General features: G+C 40.5%; 5 protein-coding genes and 1 long non-coding RNA gene across 6 annotated transcripts; 5 read left to right on the forward strand and 1 right to left on the reverse strand.

Annotated features, from left to right (window-relative positions):
* Window positions 1-4,316: 4,316 nt before the first annotated feature.
* Window positions 4,317-5,849, forward strand: LOC114874131 (uncharacterized abhydrolase domain-containing protein DDB_G0269086-like). Its single transcript, XM_029183098.2, has one exon. It carries the CDS (start codon window positions 4,317-4,319, stop codon window positions 5,847-5,849), a length of 1,533 nt encoding a protein of 510 aa, XP_029038931.2.
* An 859-nt stretch (window positions 5,850-6,708) lies between these two features.
* On the forward strand, window positions 6,709-9,557 carry LOC114874127 (antifreeze protein Maxi-like). Its single transcript, XM_029183095.2, has one exon. The coding sequence runs from the start codon at window positions 7,031-7,033 to the stop codon at window positions 8,042-8,044; it is 1,014 nt and encodes a 337-aa protein (XP_029038928.1). The 5' UTR covers window positions 6,709-7,030; the 3' UTR covers window positions 8,045-9,557.
* A 15-nt stretch (window positions 9,558-9,572) lies between these two features.
* On the forward strand, window positions 9,573-11,013 carry LOC114874089 (antifreeze protein Maxi-like). Its single transcript, XM_029183027.2, has one exon. The coding sequence runs from the start codon at window positions 9,816-9,818 to the stop codon at window positions 10,776-10,778; it is 963 nt and encodes a 320-aa protein (XP_029038860.1). The 5' UTR covers window positions 9,573-9,815; the 3' UTR covers window positions 10,779-11,013.
* An 80-nt stretch (window positions 11,014-11,093) lies between these two features.
* On the reverse strand, window positions 11,094-18,422 carry LOC114874132. The gene is made up of 5 exons (XR_003789051.2): window positions 18,333-18,422; window positions 16,812-16,978; window positions 16,599-16,703; window positions 13,598-13,755; window positions 11,094-11,910 (listed from the first exon to the last, which is right to left on the reverse strand). It is a non-coding gene; the product is annotated as an uncharacterized LOC114874132 (long non-coding RNA).
* On the forward strand, window positions 11,917-13,631 carry LOC114874126 (antifreeze protein Maxi-like). The gene has a single exon (XM_029183094.2). The coding sequence runs from the start codon at window positions 12,412-12,414 to the stop codon at window positions 13,429-13,431; it is 1,020 nt and encodes a 339-aa protein (XP_029038927.1). The 5' UTR covers window positions 11,917-12,411; the 3' UTR covers window positions 13,432-13,631.
* LOC114874125 (antifreeze protein Maxi-like) lies at window positions 15,104-16,407 on the forward strand. Its single transcript, XM_029183093.2, has one exon. It carries the CDS (start codon window positions 15,141-15,143, stop codon window positions 16,209-16,211), a length of 1,071 nt encoding a protein of 356 aa, XP_029038926.1. The 5' UTR covers window positions 15,104-15,140; the 3' UTR covers window positions 16,212-16,407.
* Window position 18,423: the final 1 nt, after the last annotated feature.

Below are 18,423 nucleotides of genomic sequence, written 5' to 3' on the forward strand. Positions count from 1 at the left end.
AACAAAGTAAATGGAAGTAAATCAGAATTTCTTCAATAAAAATAAATGAGAAGTTTTGTAAAGATGTTTGCACAAGAAGACAATGTGGTCATTAACTTTGATCAAACGGTTTAATGTACCATATCTCCATCAGCTATGAAAAAAGAAACCATTGGTATTATTAGAAAGCATCGTGTCTATTCTGTTGAAAGAGATAGCGTTGTGTCGAAAGAGCATATTGTTCTTCAAAATGAATCCTTTGATAGACAATTAAGGGACAGGATCCGTAAATGCAATGCTGGCTTTCTGACCACCAATCAAGCACCTAGCAATCATGTAACTTGCCCTTGGCATTATTCAAATTCTGTTATTACTTCATTGTTAGGCACTGTGAAACTTCTCAGGTTACTCGTAACGGGTACAATTAATATCATCGTAATTTCATTCTATAATACTTTCTTGTCATCACCAGCTAATTAGCAACAGTGCCTTAACATGTATATTAGTGAGACATGCGTTTGGGTGCATAATATTACTATTAATATTGTAACAATCAGCAAAGTGGTTTTGCTACAAGTGACATTGAATATTTTTTATTATATACCAACTGATTCATGCAATCACAACATGTCCTTGGCAACAGAAAAAAATAGAACGCAAGTTTTACACATTATTATCCGTTTCTTTTGACATTGAAGCACGGAAGAACGTTTGTCTGGTGGGAAAGTCAGATTTGTCATTCATTCTGTTTCATGGAAAATCATTTTAACATGTTTTGCACATATTTCTTTAACATATCGTATTCCTAAAACGTAATTATATTCCTGGAAATGGTTTCATTCACAGGGATTTCATTTAGTTAACGCAATGATCTCATAGCAATCCAAAGTGCAATTTCATGAAGTGATAACAAGCATGCAATAAGTTGGAACAATAAATCTAGCCGAGTGTCTCCGGTGAAAAGAGTTAACAAGAAGATGAACCGGAAAAGGATGGGCACAATTTTAACTGGATAGCTGGTGTAATTGAATCGCGAAATAGGCTGTCGCAACAGAGACAATGTTGACAAATTAGTAATTACTTAAATGGAGAAACTGTATTCTTAGAATAGCTCTTTACCATTGTGCTAATTAGTAACAAACGATTAATAATATTAGCAATATTTTGATGGAATATTATGGAACAGTATCTTCCGTGCTTAATTTAGATGCTAACGCATATTGACTTTTCTTTTTAAATTAGTATTTCAGGTTTGTAATGACACTTACAAAAATACTGTATTTTTTTCTGTCGCGTGAGACAATGTTCATTCAGTTGTTGAAATATTTTCGTTCTTTCAGGTGGATATTAAATAAATATACGTATACTATACAGATGTGTTAAAAAGTAAATCTTTGAACAGGGAAAGCATGAGGTTTGATAAGGTAAAAAAAAATGTCAAATGTAAATCAATTTTTAATCAAAGATATCGTCGTTTAAGATTCTAAACGGCTGATTAAAAATGATATTCGTTGTTCGAAACGCAATACCGGTTATATATATATATATTGAAATGTGCAACGCGTATTAGGAAGGTACCGATGAACGGTGGGATCGATTGCAAAATCAGTTTTCTTGTCGGTGATTTCACGCGACGCCTTTGTGTCTAGGAACGAACGGAAAAAATCGAAGAAATATGGTCGTGACTATTCAAGGATTATTCCACGCGATCTGCTTTCACCTTTTCACGATCGACGACCACGCGTAGAACGTGTAAAACGAGAAACGCGCGAAATCTCGGGACAAAATTTTTTTGAAGACACACGTCCGGCTAGATAACATCTAACCGTTGCCCTAGTTTCACAAGTTAAACAGCTATGATAAGATCCGACTGATCTGTAACCAGATATCGTTTAACTGGCACACCGATCTATCACTCACAAACCAACGCTTTCTGTTGATTAATATCCAATTAAACTGATAGATCAAATTCGTTGCTTAGAAACTTATTAATTGTTGGCTAATTGGTAATTAATAATCATTAGTAGTAAGTAAAATTACTACCAATAATTATTAATAATTCAGAATTTATTAAATAGTAATATATGACTCTGATTTCTAAACTATTCAAGTTCTTACGTGGTTCACGGAAACAATAAGAATACTACAGTGTAAAATCATACACTGCATTTATACAGCAGTAAATTCTGCTGATTTCATTTCTCTCAGTTGGAGAACATTCTAGAATAAACTTTCCAATTTTGCAGCGTACCGGTTACTAGTTTACCTAGCAATCCCTCGGATCCCCACATTGTTATATAATATTGATATAATTATTAGTTCAATATTCTACTCTATTCAAACTAATATTTCTCTATATTGCTTCTCTTCATAATTCTACTGTATTCAATTTGTGGTGCAAACCACCAATGACCCCTACAGTAGTCAACATCCTAACAGGTGATACAGGGTCATTGCTCTCCTGAAACATGACCATTATAATTCTTATAAAAAAAAAAATTGCGGAAGTGCATGTTCACAGCTCAAACGAACGCAGTGAAATAATTTGTGCGAACAAACGAAGTCGGATAAAAACAAATATATCTTCGTGCCGGATACGCGGCTAATGCATTTTTTTTTTTTTTTTTTTTACAGAGGCCAGTAACCGGATATCGTTGCATTGTGGGTAACGTTCCGATCTAGTTGAATTGCACCCGCACAGGTGCTCACATACCTGGATGAATTTTTCATTCTGACAACGTTAACGTTAACTAACGTCGTTCCCTGTGTCGGTGAAAGGGAATTTATAGCGGACACCAGAGATTCTCCGATTCATGTAGAAAATATAGTCGTATTCCGAACGTTCTTCTTTCTTCGCTTTTTAATTGTTTGTCTGAATTAATATTGGTCACCGATGACTCCACCTTTTCTGAGACCTTTCGTCGATGTTACCAGGCAGATAACTGGTTGGAACTTACGTTGAACCTGACATTCCGGATTTACAACGATGCTTGACAACCACGTTGATCGTTACAGCGATTCAGAACCATTCGTGCTTTTTTTCTTTTTATCTAAAAATAAAAAAAAAAGATTATACAATATGTTACAAGACGAACAGAGACTTGGCAACTTTTTCTTCTGTTTAGAGGTAAATGTCAAAGTGTTACATGTATTTTTAGAATTTGTTAAAATATTTTAAACAATTTTTTTTTTTGCCAATAAAAATTGAACGCATTCGAATAAAAGAACTCCCACTCCGTGGGCCGAAGGTAAACGCAGTAAACAGCGTGAACGTATATAAGTGATGTGAACAGAAAGACTACGGTTCTTTTTGGTTGCTCTGATTTCTAGTAAAATGAGTATCAATAGAAAACAAATACAGTATACGGGAAAAATATTGATAAGAATTTTGTAAAATAAATAATTCGATAAATAAGATTAAAAATCTATTCGTTTTCTAAAATTTAAATATATAAAATTTTGAAAATTTATCATTATAATTTGTTCATATAAAAGACTGTAAGAAGCTTAAAATAATAATAAAGTTTTTCAAATTTATAATATTTGTAATTTTGAAGTATGATTTTGATTTTTTGTTTTTTACCTCGTCTTCGGTCCACTCTTTCTTTTCGATTTTGAAAAATTTTCCATTATATGTGTAACACGTCTTGAGCGTTATAAAAAAAAAAGAAACTTTAAAGATTGAACTCACATGGATTGCAAGGAAAATGTTGAAGAGAAAAAAAAATACAATTGCAACGAGGCAAAGAGAAAACAATACATACCAAAAAAGACGTTCGGTAGTGGGGTGGGACTGTCTGCAACGTTGTTATTACACGGAGCTTTATTTAAGGAAGTGCCAGACATCGGGACAGTATATGATAAAACACGTGGAGGTGTCCGTTTCAGAACTCTTCAGGCTACGAGCTGCGAATTGTTCTTCAGTACGGCTACCAACCCACTTTTCAAATTCTTTGACGTCTCGATAACAGTTCTTGTGTTCCAGTAGATGAACGATGAATTTTAAACGCGTCGACAAAGAATACATCAGATCTTCGAAGCCAATGTACAATAACTTCCTTTTTTTCCTAAAATGAAAGAAAAACGATAATAAATATTCCTTCTATTTCCCAAAATCAATAGCCAAATTGTTAAATTAAATATGTATATGATTGAAATTAAAAAAAAAAAAAAAAGGATTTATGTTACAGAGGACACAAATGTAGATTCCTATTTTTCCACCCAGACGACCCCTCGCGTCTGTCGCTTGAAAACACCGGTGTTATTACAACTGTTCGTCGCGGTATATAATTGACGAATCGCGAAAACCGCGATCAATGCACGTTACTCCATCGACGATGAAGATATTCGTCGTATGTTTCGTCACTTGGGCTCTGATAAATCAAGAGGCGGTACGCGCGACCAGACTTACCGCCTCGAGAAGCGATGACGAGCATCATTTAACATCGTGGTCAAGTTCTTCAACATCCGCGGAGGAACTCGGGAATATCGAGCATCGAAACATAAGATCGGCTCATTTAGAATCCTCCGGGGCCAGTATCTCTTCTTCTTCCAGGAAGGTGGAGTCTAGACAGGAAAGGTCATCGTCAGTGGACATCAAAGGAAAGGACGAGAGCGAAGGAAAGCAGTTGTCTGTGAAGAAAGTGGAGATCTCGGAGCACGATGTGAGGCAGAAAGATGAAAACAAGGGCGGGAAAGAAGTGGAGAAGAAAGTCATCGTGAAGGAAACGAAGAACACGGAGACAAAGTCTTCGAGTTCCAGCAAGGAGATAAAGACGTTGAAGGAGGAAAAGATCAAAGCCGAAGCTCGAGCCCGAAAGGAATCGGAAGCTCGATCGAAGGCTGAGAAAGAAGCTGCGGATGCGTTACGGAAGTTGAAGGAACTGGCGGCAGCGCTGAAGCAAGCCGAGGCGAAGGCGAAGACGGAGGCGAACGCTTTAGCGGAAATAAAGGCCAAGGAAGAGGCGGAAGCGAACGCTTTGGCTGCTGCTCGTGCACAGATCAAGGCCAAGTCCGAGGAGGCTGCGCAAGCGATACAGAAGGCGAAACTCGAGGCTGAAGCTCGTACTATAATACAATCCAATATCCTTCCCATCGTAAAGCGAGCTATAGCGAAAGAAGACGCGGTAATTAACGAAGAATTACGGAAGAAGGCGCAACTTGCGGCTAAGACCGCTGCAGCTTCTAGTGCAGCATCTCAGAAAGCTGTCAAGGCGCTCAAAGCGGCTCTTGCTGCCCGAGCAGAAGCTTCTGCCAAAGCAAAGGCCGCTCTGCTGGCAATCGTCGCCGGGTCTGAGGCGTCCTGTGACGCCAAAGCCGCAGCCGTCGCTTCGAGTATCGCTTTGAAGCAAGCTGAAATCTCCTCGAAAGCTGCAACCAACGCTCAGGTGCATGCTTTGGACGAGGTTAGAAATGCGGAGAAAATAGCAACCGGTGTAGAAGGAGCTGTTGACTACGCGATTGAATTAGCTACCAAGTCGAAGAACATTGCCAATCAATCTAAATTAAAATCAATCAGAGCGGCTGAAGTCTCTGGGTCTGCGGCGGCTGCAAGCGAGGAGCTCGAGAAGTTACAAAGAAACGCAAGAACGCTCGCTAAGGACGCGAATTCCGCGCAGAAGGCTGCACTCGACGAAGCGAATGTCCTAGGCGCGGAAACCAACCTGGTGGCTAGAGACGTGATGGCTGCTTCGGCGAAATCGGATGTAGAGGCGGCCATGATCGAAGCGGAAGCTGCAGCTAGAGCATCGGCGGCCGGAGCTGTCGGGGATGGAGTTATCGTTGGATTGGGAGAGACTGCTGACTCCAATTTGGCACAGGCTAAAGAATTGAAGGAAGCGGTCAATGGTGTTGCGAAGAATCTCCATTAACGAGATTAAATGTACGGGGATAATTTAAAAATAGAGGGAAATGATACCTTATGATCATAGATGAGATATGAAAATTGATAAATATAGAATTGAAGCAATGGAGATGTTCTTTTATTTTTCTTTCCCTTCAGTCCCTTTATAGAAAGTTTCTTTCTCTCTGGAAGATTTAGATGTTGTAGAATACTGTAGAATCTGAAAATAATATTTTTAATTTAGAATAATTAAAAAAGATACTGTACGCTACGATGTGATTGAAGTTTATCAATAAAATTATTTGTTGAAAAAGTATGGCTTGGTCTTATTTGTCAACCTGAGAAAATTAATATATTAAAAAATATTGTATATCTTATTGTTTCATGTCCTTTAAGATAAGTTAGAGATTGAAATATTTGGCATTGGAAATTGCTAATATACTCAGCAGATAGTTAGAAACATAAAACAATGATTTTCTATATTCGAAAAGTATTAAAAAAGGATTCAATGTTAGTATAGTACACATAACAAAATCCTATAGTTTTTAATAAGTATTATAAGTAAGACATATTAATATGAATTTATGGATGAATAGATTTGATTTCGTGATACTGAAAATAATGAAACTATTTTACTTCTATAATCTCAATAAACAAAGTTATTTTACACTGGTAAATCTGTCTTCTTATCAAAATTGTATTTTAAAAAAGAAAAAAAGACTTGAACCATCTGCGTTCTCGTTTCGTCGCATAAAAAGTATCCAAAGAGACTATACCAAAATAGTATAAACAAATATATCATTCTAGAAAACAAAAACCCTTGTCTACGCTACAAAAATTTCAATCGTTCCTCATGTGTTTCATCAAATCAATGCTATTCACCCTCTTTTACCAGAAAAATAATTCTCAGCCCTCTCAAGACGCCTGTCGCGGATCGTCCACGAAGGTCACGCAAACATCAATCTCTCTGGTGTCGATTTACAAAATTTCATCCAACCGTTCTCCATTCACGATGCAAGATTTAGGTAGTGGCACTTAACAAAACACGGCCAGCGCGTTCGGAGATCCAAGCGGGATGATTCCTGAAACAATATTATCGAATGTTGTTCACAATCAGACACGTGGGGGATTGTTTGGACAATTGGCGGTGACGGTATAAAGTCGTTGGTTGGTCGATGCCGGGCATCAATCCGCGAAGCGTCGTCGAACATGAAGATTCCAGCACTGCTCGCAACGTGCCTCTTCGTCTGGGGGTCCGTGTCCGCCAGCGATGGTCACCACGGTGGCAAGGGCATTCCGTTACTCGAGATGGCAAAAGGTGGCGCGTCAATCACCATGTCGGCTGCGGTGTCCGCGAAGGCAGGTCTCCGAGCTGGACAGGTAGCCGAAGCCTCGCAGAAGGAAGCCGCAGTTCAATCGGCAGCCGCCGCGGGTGTCGCGGCTAAGGCACGAGGTTTGGCCGATCAAACGGCGAAGCTGAGCGAACAATCCGCGATGCTGCAGTCCCAGGCTGCTGCTAAGTCGAAGGCCGCCGAGGAAGCTGCAACAGCAGAGCAAAACGCACAGTTAGAGGCTAGAGCAACCGCGGCGCAAGCCACTGCCGCGGCTAAAGAAGCTGCAAGCGGCGCGAGATCGGCCGCCGAAGCTGCATCGACCGCGGCCCTCGAAGCCGCGATAGCCGCGAAGGCTGTACAGGTACAGGCTGCCCTTTCGCTTAAATCCAAGGAGAAGGCAATGGAAGCAGCCAACAAAGCTGCAGCCGCGGCATCCGCCGCGAAAGCAGCAGAGCAAGCCAACAGAGTCGCTGTAATGATCCTCGCAAAGGCAACAGCCGCGAAAGCTGAAGCCAGAGCAGCCATGGCAGCTCTCGCCTCCGCTAAAGTGGCCGCTAGGGATGGTGCCAATAGCGCCGCCGAAGCTGAAGCAAGAAACGAGGTTGCCCAATTGATCGCCGCCATCGATCAAAAGAGCAGACAGATCGACGCCGGTCTATCGATGAAGGCACAGGCAATTGCCAAGTCCAGCGCCAGGAACAATGAAGCCGCTGTGATAGGGGCCAACATCGACTCAGCGAAGAGAATCGTGAAGGTGCCGCAGAAAGTGATCATTCCTAAACATGAATCGTCCTGGCAATCGTCTAAGGAGGAGAAGATCGAGGTTGACGTTAAACAGGTTGACGTTAAGAACGTCCATAGCGAAAGCAGCGGCTCCTGGTCACATTAAAGAGGGGATTCCTTTAGGGAGCTGAACGAGTCTCGAGTTACGAGAAGTTTGAACAATGCTACTTGGGCGTTGTAGAAAATGCAATTTAGATATTTCGCTAGAGGAAAAAAAAAATAACATAACGTGTCAATGATGCCTATAGAAAGAGATTGTAACGATGAAAATAAATTGGTTTAGCATGTACAAAGCCCTATGGTTGTTGTTCCTTTGCGTTGCCTCTTCGGTATTCTCGTACAAGAGATGAAATTCAATTTTAATTGTATTGTATGATGATGAACTGGAAAATTAGACTCTCGGGTATTCTGTTCTTAAAGCTCCCATTTCTCCTCGTTTAATCAGATGGTACTCTGTACGAAGCTCTGACTATTATGTTCATATTTTTCTTTCGAAATTAAATAAATGATTATCAGTATAAAGAATGTCTTTCTTTCTTCCTTTTCCATGGTTTTGATAGAATTGTCCTTTGTCAATTAACAAAACGTTGACATATTCTTGCTTCAGAAACTGTTCTTCAATAAATACCTGAAAATTATAAACAAGATATAAGCATTTATTTTTTATAACCATAACTTTTAAATAATATTCTGATAGGAATTTATGGTTTTCAATAATCCTCTTTAATATAAATAACTGTCACCATAAACACTACTTTATAGTATATTAATCTTACAGAGAAAGAAAAATTATTCACAGTATTGGTTTATTAAATTTTACGTGTGATGAATAATAATCTTATGTGTACAATTACTTTAATCTCAACTTTATACCCAAGTGATCACCTTTTATAATTAATAACTGTTACAAATGGTAGGCCTAATAATATGCAATAATGTAATAAAAATTGTCAATAAACCTGCAAAAATGCATCATTTTATTAGCCCAGAAATAGTAACACCTATCAATCTAATCCATTATCGTTAAAAGTTACTCAATTACACCGGATTATCATCAACGCATCTGTTCCAATATTGAAAGACAACACGAATTAAGTTGTACCAGCTTACAATTGTTAAAACAAAATATCGTTGTGAAGAATGAAGATATTCCTTATGTTGTTTACACACGTGTCCGTTTTATTTGTAAGATAGACTACCCTTTAGTATAAACACTCATAAGATTAATTAATCAAATCCAGCGTTGGAGTACGATCGCGTGGCTTAGTGCAAATACGGAATTCCTATATTGATCTTTACTGAGCAAACATAAATATAAATTTCTTTATAGTCGAGGGAACGGCATCGAAGAAACAGAAGATATGTTTACAAAGAGAAATTTGTCAAAGAATGCAAAGATTTTTAACAAAATCTTCAATCCTCATAGATAGGGTTGATTAGATGAAGTCTGTATCAATAAAAGAATAATATACCTAATAAAATAGAATAATAATTACCTATTTTAAATTTCAAATACCGAATATCACTCATTATTTTCAAACACCTGTCCATCTAACGCCATAAAACCCCTTCTCATCCATTCTCCATCAGCTAGAAACAAAGCATCTCCTCCCAAAGACCTAAAAGAGAAAAAAAATATATTAGTCCTCACCATGGTCTGAAACACTTAAATAAACCATAATCAAGAAGAACGAGCAAAAAATGTCCCTTCCTCTCCCACCGATTCGTTGGAATAATATTTCACCAGGTTAGAGGCAAGCGGGTCGAACAATTTAGTCGAAAAAAGAATAACAACGGTTGTTTTCACAATTGTCGTGACGGTATATAACCAACGGTGATCGTCCCGTTCGGCATCAATCAGCGAAGCTGCGTCGAACATGAAGATCCCAGCATTACTCGTCACGTCTCTGCTCGTCTGGGGGCTGGCCGAGGGCCGTGGGGTGAGACTCGAGAATAGCCATGGCCTCGAGAAATCCTCAGCATCGTCGTCATCGATTAAGGTCGGAACAGCACGTGTGAGAGGCGATGCATCGGATGCGGGAGCGATATCCGTGCAAGACGCATTGAACGTGGTCCGAGCAGGACAGGGTGTAGGATTGAACACTGAATTGGGTGCAGCCGCGCGGACCGCAGCTAAGGCAGCGGCTTCGCAAGCCGCCGATACCGAGAATGCCGAGGCTGGAGCCAAGGCAGCCATCTTGATGGCAATCTCCAAACGCGAGGAGGCCATCAAACTGAGCGAGATCGCGCGTCAAAGATTGACTACAGCCGCGAAGGCTGCCGAGGCTCTGGTATCTGCTGCTAGGAGGGCAGCCGAGCTGACAGCTGCCGCCAAGGCAGCAACGCAAGCATCGGCGACCGCAGCCGAGGCTGCTGCTCAAGCCCAGGTTAAGGCCAATGCCGACTCGATCATCGCCAAGAAGGCTCAAGCCGCCGAGGCTAAAGCCGCCGCTGAAGCTGAAGTTAAAGCAAAGATGGCGGCGAAGGCAGCGGCTCTACTGTTGGCCAAAGCTCGACTCGCGGCCAAGGAAGAAGCCTTGGCTACCAAACTTGCCGCAATCGCGCAAGTTGCAATCGCACGGGCTAGAAACGCGGTAGAAAAGGCACTGTCTGCTCAATCCGGTGCCACGACTCAATCTTCCAACGCTGTGAAAATCGAAGGTCAAGCAGCGAACGCTGAAGGTACCGCTGTAGGACGACTTCAAACCTTGTTGGCCATTATCCAATCGGTGGCTGCCGCTGAAGCTGATGCTGCATCCAGAGCTTCATCATGGGCGAAACAGATCAGCTCGAGCAAATCAGAGGTGCAAGTCAAAGGATGGAAGTCCGGGTCCGTCTAAAGGAGTTGACGAAGATCGAGAATATTAGCCAGCAGTTTTTTTTAGGGGCGAGTTAAGAGGCAAACATGATTAACGATCGTTGTCATCTGATACAGACGCGATTATTTATCGAATAATTTCATTAAATATGATCGATTTACCGGGAATGATTATGAAGACAGATATGAATGATTAAAAACAGCTGAGATTCGTCCGTGTAATGTATTAGCGGAAATAAATTGTCGTAGCAACCCGACGAACGTTTCTTTCTTTCGAATTGATTTCTTCCTGCATTCCAAATCCCTCTAACTTCTGTCAACCTATGCATAAGAGATACATATTTAATAAAGTTATTCGTTTCATAAGATATTTTTTTTTCTTTTTATTTTATTAGTCAGAGAAATCTCTTTTTGATATTTCTACCTTTCGAAACAATGATCTGATAAGATCTAATATGTTTCATGAAGTAATTATTATAAAAAAAAATTTTAACAAGACAAAAAAATCTTTGAATCATGTAGAAATAACTTAAAACGAAATTAATGAACGTAAGAATTTTGAAAATTTAAGCAACATTTAATGTTGCTTTATGTCGTTAAACTAATTAAATGGTTTGATCAATTATTATCAAAACTTCCATACAAACTGTTTGGTAAGATAATGATTGTAATCTTTTTATACATAATTTGTTAAGTATCCTCTAATGTATATTTTTAAATACTCTTTTATAAAATTCTTCCATTTGTTATAAAATTAGAATTTAATAGTTGGCAATGCAGCGATGAGAATAAAAATGCATGAAATGTTATAAATAAATTGTTTACGAAGTACTGAAAAAATGTTATCATTAAGGTCCCTGAAATATCAACAATAAAATACCTTTCCGAAACATAATTTTTAATTTATGTATAATGTAAAAATAAGTTCATTATTCGACATGTAAATTTTTAATAAATATTAAAAACTCCTGTTTCATAATCAGCCTTGAAAGATTACTTTCTATTGGAACCCCTTACTTGAACTTTAAATAACTTGACATATTCACGGTTCATCTTATTTAAATAGATTAAATTCAGCGATCAGAAAAACAGCAGTTACTTCCTAAAATTTGTATCAAAACATTTCCATCAAAATGGCTATGGGATGTATGTATCTGTAACAAAGATTACGTTAAATTTCGAGCCACGTTTCTTTGATAAGCTATTCAAAGAAATGAAAAGAAGAATGAAGATCATTATCCATAACAAAACGTCTAATAATAATCATTCTATACACGATCAACGAACAACATCCAACAATGATAAAAATTCGCCTCCCTCTATGAACTGAAACAGCAACAACAATCCGTTTCGATTCCCTTATTATTATACTAAATATTTAACCTGGAACGACAATACACTGAAGCAATATTTTACACGTGATCGATGAAAAAACAAATCACACCTGACAATACTACCGATTAAAGGTAAACACGAAGAAAAAGAAGAGGTGCGGGACGTGCGACAACGAGGATGAAGATATACCCGTGTGTCGGGGGTAAGAAAATATTTCCAAACAACACAGTAATACCCAGAATGTTTATACAATTGCGATAGCCCGTATATAACCTGGTCTCTCCGAATAATCGGCACCAATCTGCGGAGTTCTATCGAACATGAAGATCCCAGCGATACTTGTGACGTCCCTGCTCACTTGGGGCCTCGTGGGCGCTTCCATCGACGATGATCATTCAATGCTATCCCAGAAGGATGGCCACTCGCTCGAGAAGATGCTGCTATCGAAGGTGATGACCAGCGCGATCAGACACGAGAACGGTGCGCCAATGTTGGGACTCGGCAAGCTGGTGCACATTTCTCTGGGAAAAACCAAAGCTAGCGCCGCGGCCGAAGAGAAGGCTGCGGCTTTGGTGAAAGCATCCGCGATGAATCTCGCTGATGCTGTGGTAAAAACAACCGCGAGATCGGCGGCCCTTTCGGCCAAAGCAGCCGCGGCTGTTAAGCAAGCGTTGATGTTACAAGAGAAGGCCGAGGCTCTAGCTCAAGCCGCCCTGGAAGTTCAAACCGAACAGCTTGCCTTGTCGAGCCGTGCCGAGGCAGCGGGCTCCGTCGCTCAAGCCGCCCTTCAACGAACTCAAGGCGCTGCCCAGGTAGCCACAGCAGCGCAGAACCTCGCCAGCAACTACCAGGAACGCGCGAACGCCGCAGCAGCCGCCGAGGCAGCCGCAACCGAGAGGGCATTAGAAATCGCCGATGTTTCGAGATCGCTCGGACAAATAGCTGCAGGCCTTTCAGCGGCCGCAGCCGGTGCACAAGCGAAGACAACTAAATCGTCCGAGGCAACCGCGGCTGAAGCCGGCAGGGCAGCCTCGCTGGCATCCGACGCCGACAGTGCCCAACAAGCCGCGACCAACGAGGCCCAAGTAGCCGCCAAAATCGAAGGTAGAGCTGCCCGCGAAGCATCCGCTAATTCCGCATCCCAAGACACGGACGCCGCTCAATTGGAAGCTTCGGCGGCCGCGAAAACAACAGCAGCCGCAGCTATTGGAGACGGTGTGATCGTTGGTCTTGGAGAGGACGGTGGCGCCGGGGCTCAAGAAATCGTTCAAGCTAAGGCCCTAGCTAAAGCCAGCGCTTGGATAGGAAAAGACGGATCCAGCAAAAAGGGATGGGAATAAATCAAAGTCTGATCCAAATGATAGCGGGGACATATTTCCCTTTTAGACAGTTGAACGTATTGGATTCCAAAGACAGTTGAATTATTGTATGATTAGAGCAGCGTCTACAGAGGGTTGATTTAACATTAAAAAAAAAAAGATACTAACATTGTCGAAGTGAACTTACCTACGTGACAATAAAGATCCACTGTTTTAGCAGATATGTCCTTTGATTTTTGTATTGTATACCTTTCGTTCCTTGTTTTTCATGATCCAAGTATTCGTTATAAAACGTTCAGGATACTTCCTCGAGTTGATTAAGATCATGCATCCAATGATTTAAACCTGAAATTTTTAAAAATAGTATTACTATGATTGATACTTTTCATTGTATACAATTTGCGAACATTTAACAACTATTTAAATTCTTATGATAATATTACATAAATGTATCTAATGTATACATCTGAAATACATAATTAAATACAAAGAAGTGTGTTAATTAACGCATTATCAATAAATATGAAATATATAATTCATTGAATTTCTTCTAGATCTAACAAAAATTACATTAATATAAGTGGTTAATAACATTTGACCATATTACGTTGACATGACTTTTATCCAGGTCTTTAAATGTATTATGCATGATTATCTAATTATACACAGTTGATATGATAGATAAATATTGAATTATTATGCATATACAGGTGAATGTTGTTTACCGTGCGCAGGAAAGGAATCCTTATTTAACACAAATAGAATTTAATAATAATATTTGACAACTGTATTAAACACACGGAACGAATCAATATATTATTCCAGATGTATAAATAAAGTTATTTTATTAGCAAATCGCTTGATGGTATGTGCAGTTTTACTTTATTCTTTTATTAAGTAGAACCTTTAAACATTTCCAGTACCCAGTTTCTTTTTTAGCTATTATAATCCTATTTCAAAAATAAGGAATTTCTAATTGATATATTTCTTTTTACAATTTGATAAAACGTTGCTTGTGAAGGTAATAAATTTATTTTATATAGAGAATGTGATTTGTACCATTAGAACAAATCAAAATAATAAATCCAGTTTCCTTTTGAGAAACCCTATTCAATATCAATTTTGTATAGTGCAGAGATACAAATAAAAAATATCAAGGCAAAAGGTAGCTTCATCAGTTTAAAAAGCTCGAAACTACCAGCCTAATCTACCACGCCAGTAAAAGTTAAGTATAACTTTAATTAGTACAATAGAGACAATGTTTTGTATTTAAAAAACTATTGACTTATATTAAAATTATAGCCATTTATAATCGCGTATCGTTGAAAGTCATCTTTTACACAAGCAAAGTTCACTCTGTGGTCTTAATTCATATTATGCCAAAAATAAAAAAAGAAACACTCGATTCACGTGCCATAAAGTGCAATTGAAAAAACATTTCCCAATTCCAAAATTCCCTGGGTAATCATACCCCTCTAAAATTCGAATAACAGTACAAAAGTCCTCGAATCGAAACAAACAGCACGTTCCAGAAGCGGGGCCAGCTAAATAAACCGCGGTAGATCGCGATAAAGACATCCGTTCACGGCCGATAAAGCTAATATTTAGAAGGGTGCGAGACAAGCGGTGAACAAAGTAACAACAGAAATTATTTTCACAATTGGCGTGAACCGTATAAAACCGCGTTACCCTGGCTCGTTCGGCATCAATCTTGCGAAGTTTCCACGAAGATGAAGATTCCAGCGCTACTCGCGGCATCCCTTCTCGTCTGGGGTCTGGCTAATGCCGACGGCTCAATCGGGCAGGAATCGAACCATGGAACAGTGAAGAAGAAGCAGGTCCAGGTCCAGGTCCGCGAAAAGAAGGAATGGAATAGCGGGTGGGACTCGAAATCCAGCAATGTATGGGACAGTAAATCCAGTACCGGCTGGGAATCACAGTCGAAGGGGAAGGCTGTGGCGATCGAGGGTGCGGCAGTGGGAACCGGAATGGCGGAGACAGCGGCCGCGTCTGGCGAGGCAATAGCCAATAACTTGGGTACTGGAGAAGCAGCCGCTAATTCGCAAGCTTCAGCGGCAACTCAGTCAGCGATCGCGGCTCAGTCTGCTGGCACTGCTAGCGCGCTGTCTACGGACGCGGCAAAATTGGCGGCCGAAGCAGCCGGGGCACAAGCGAGAGCAGCCGGCCAGTCTGAGAAAGCTATGAAGGCGTCGCTGGCGACCAGGAACGCTGCGTTGCAAGCCGAAGACGCTGTAGCTCACGCCAAAGCAGCCGCCGGAAGGGCAGAGGTACTCGCAAGGAACGCAGCAGGCGCAAACGCCCGTGCTGCCTTACAGTCGGAAAAAGCGAACGAACTCGCACAAGCAGAAGACGCAGCAGCGGCCGAGGCCCAAGCCAAGACCGCCGCAGCAGCCGTAGCGACTAAAGTAGCCTTGCAATTAGCCCAAATCGCTGTTAAAGCCGAAGCCGCAGCCGCAGCCGCGGCCGCAGCAGCCGCCAAGGCAACGCAGATCGCCGACGCCGCTGCCGCGCGCGCAGCCTCCGTGAATGCCATAGCTCAAGCGGAAGTTGAAGCTTCCGCCCAGGCTGAGAACACTGCTGGTGTAAGCCAAGCCGCTGCTTCGGCATCCGCCGAAACGATGGCCGTCGCCGCATCAGCATCAGCGACCGCTGAAGCGGCCGCAGACAACGGAGCTGGAAAAGGAGAGCTTAGTTTACCGAAATCATCGAAAGTGGAGATTCAATCTAAGAAAATAATCACGACAGAAAAGGTCGATAAAGCTTCTTCCGGCTGGGACTAAATGCCCGATTATCGAGGTTGGATCTAGGTGTGTGATAATACAGTTTGGAAACAGTTCGAGATGATGCACACTTACTTTTCAAGCAGAGTATATTCTAGGATCAAGAAGACAGTAAACGAGAAAAGATAAAATTTAAACAACGATTACGTGAAAATCGATGTAAGGATGCCACTATTAAACTGTTGTAGCAAATGAACACGCGTTTTTAATATTATTCCTTGCACACCTTTCTCTTTGACCTCTCGTTCAGACATGCGGCCAATAAACTCGTACAGTCAAATAGGTGTATGTACTTATTTCCGTCTAGAAATTTTCCATCCTCGTTGAGTACCGTGAAACCTTACAGTAATTATTAATTCCAAGTTTCCAATGGGTTTTATTACATACCTGAGAGATACAATTAATTTGTAGATCATCAAGTCCAATCTATCCATTTCCAAATAGTCCCTCTGGCCCTTCAGCATCAATTTCATCACCTTAGGTATCATATTCCTGATAACACAAGAATAATGTTAATACAAACTCAAAGTTAGGATCTTTGGTACATTCTGTACCTGTTTGCAAAACAATAGCGTTCTAACGCTTGAAAATACCACGAACTTGCACTGAACCAGTGATTTAGAAGGTTACAGTCTCCTCTTCACTTGGAAGAAGGATGCCAGTGGGCAACTTTCCCTTTCTTCTTCACTTTCATCTCGCTATCGCATCATTTTACGCCATGACCACGCTTCTTCGTATCGTTTCATCTTGTTAATTGCATCTGATGTCTGTTAAATAAACCTGTTGTTAAGTAGAATCGAGCACGCTAATATTCTCCAAGGAGGAAAGACGATATAACCCTAACTGAATATTTTTATTGTTATTATTATCTTGGAACTTATGCACCAAAATGTCTACTGCTTGCGCGAAGCGTTGGATCGCAAGGGTTAAAACGAACAATGGAGCTTCCTCTACCTATACCATCTTTCTCCTTAAGAAATGCTAACATACTCGGTACAGTACAATCATCTAATCGTCGCAAATTTTCTCCGACACTGTTTTCACGCTTGAAACAAGAACGCTGGGACTGATCTTATTGAAGTTCCTCGTGTTAAGTTTCACGGTGTTTACGTAATCGTTATTAAACCATAAAGTACTTGGACTTAATTTCTTCCTACTTGTCGCTTCAAATTGTCCGGAAGAAACTGTCAGTTTCCACCGGAACGATTATTTTCTCTGTTCGATTTTCAATCACGACACTGGCGGTTAGACGTGCGCGAAATATATTTCACGAAACAGCGAAAGTTAAGTTGCAAAGCGTGGTTTAATTGCATTTAATGAAAACGGGAGAACAACGAGTAATGGATTCTTGATAGTTGATTACCCGATACGCTTTTACAAGCTTCTTTAATCGCGCCTTCTCAGACGATTTCATTCCAAGAAAGATTCACGCGAGACGGAGTAAAAGAACGAAAGGCAAACCGAGTTCGCTTTGGACCCGTTTTTTTTTTCCCTTGTACAGATAATAATTTCATGACACGTAACGAAATCATGAATGTCGTTAGCCGCTTTTGTTCACCGATGAACTGAATGCACGTGAATCGTATATAATGTACATGTCCTGTTTTGAATTGTTTGTTATGCTTTCTTTGTACGAATGATACATTTCTCTTGACAAAAGCTCTTTCAAATCTTAATAATTGATTTTAATTATTTAATGATATTAAATTAGTGGCTACGGTTATCGGTGACTAACGTGACAACAAATGTGTTGAGCAAAGCAAAAATATAGCATTGATTCAAGAGAAGAGCGGAAAGTGATCGAAATAAAAAAAAAAGAAGAAAAGAATTGCAGACCAAATCCGTAACCCACTTTGTCAAATGTATCATTCGTAAGTGGAATGCATTCGTCGTGGATTTAATTCGATTTACGTATTTAAATAGCGTGCGAGAGAGTTATGTACATGTTTATGTACTGATGATGTGTACATGTACGTTTCCACGATCGAGGCATCGGTACGTGAACGATTCTTTGGTGACTGGTGGTTCAAGAGGTGAGAGACCATAAATGTTTTGGTGGGGACGGACAGGACCCCGCCCCATGAACAAGTATAAAATGACGGTACGAGAATCAGGCCTAACCAGTCTTAATCGGTACACGAAGATCCTTTTTTCCTATCAATCTTCGGACAGACTCGCTAAGTCTTCTTCTCTCCTTCCTTCGCTCCGTGGA

This window comes from Osmia bicornis, chromosome 2 (genome assembly GCF_907164935.1).
Source record: "Osmia bicornis bicornis chromosome 2, iOsmBic2.1, whole genome shotgun sequence".
NCBI lineage: Eukaryota > Metazoa > Arthropoda > Insecta > Hymenoptera > Megachilidae > Osmia > Osmia bicornis.

What these genes read in the sequence shown, in the direction of transcription:
- LOC114874131 (XM_029183098.2), top strand. Translation starts at nt 4,317, where the DNA reads ATGAAGATATTCGTCGTATGTTTCGTCACTTGGGCTCTGATAAATCAA.
- LOC114874127 (XM_029183095.2), top strand. Translation starts at nt 7,031, where the DNA reads ATGAAGATTCCAGCACTGCTCGCAACGTGCCTCTTCGTCTGGGGGTCC.
- LOC114874089 (XM_029183027.2), top strand. Translation starts at nt 9,816, where the DNA reads ATGAAGATCCCAGCATTACTCGTCACGTCTCTGCTCGTCTGGGGGCTG.
- LOC114874126 (XM_029183094.2), top strand. Translation starts at nt 12,412, where the DNA reads ATGAAGATCCCAGCGATACTTGTGACGTCCCTGCTCACTTGGGGCCTC.
- LOC114874125 (XM_029183093.2), top strand. Translation starts at nt 15,141, where the DNA reads ATGAAGATTCCAGCGCTACTCGCGGCATCCCTTCTCGTCTGGGGTCTG.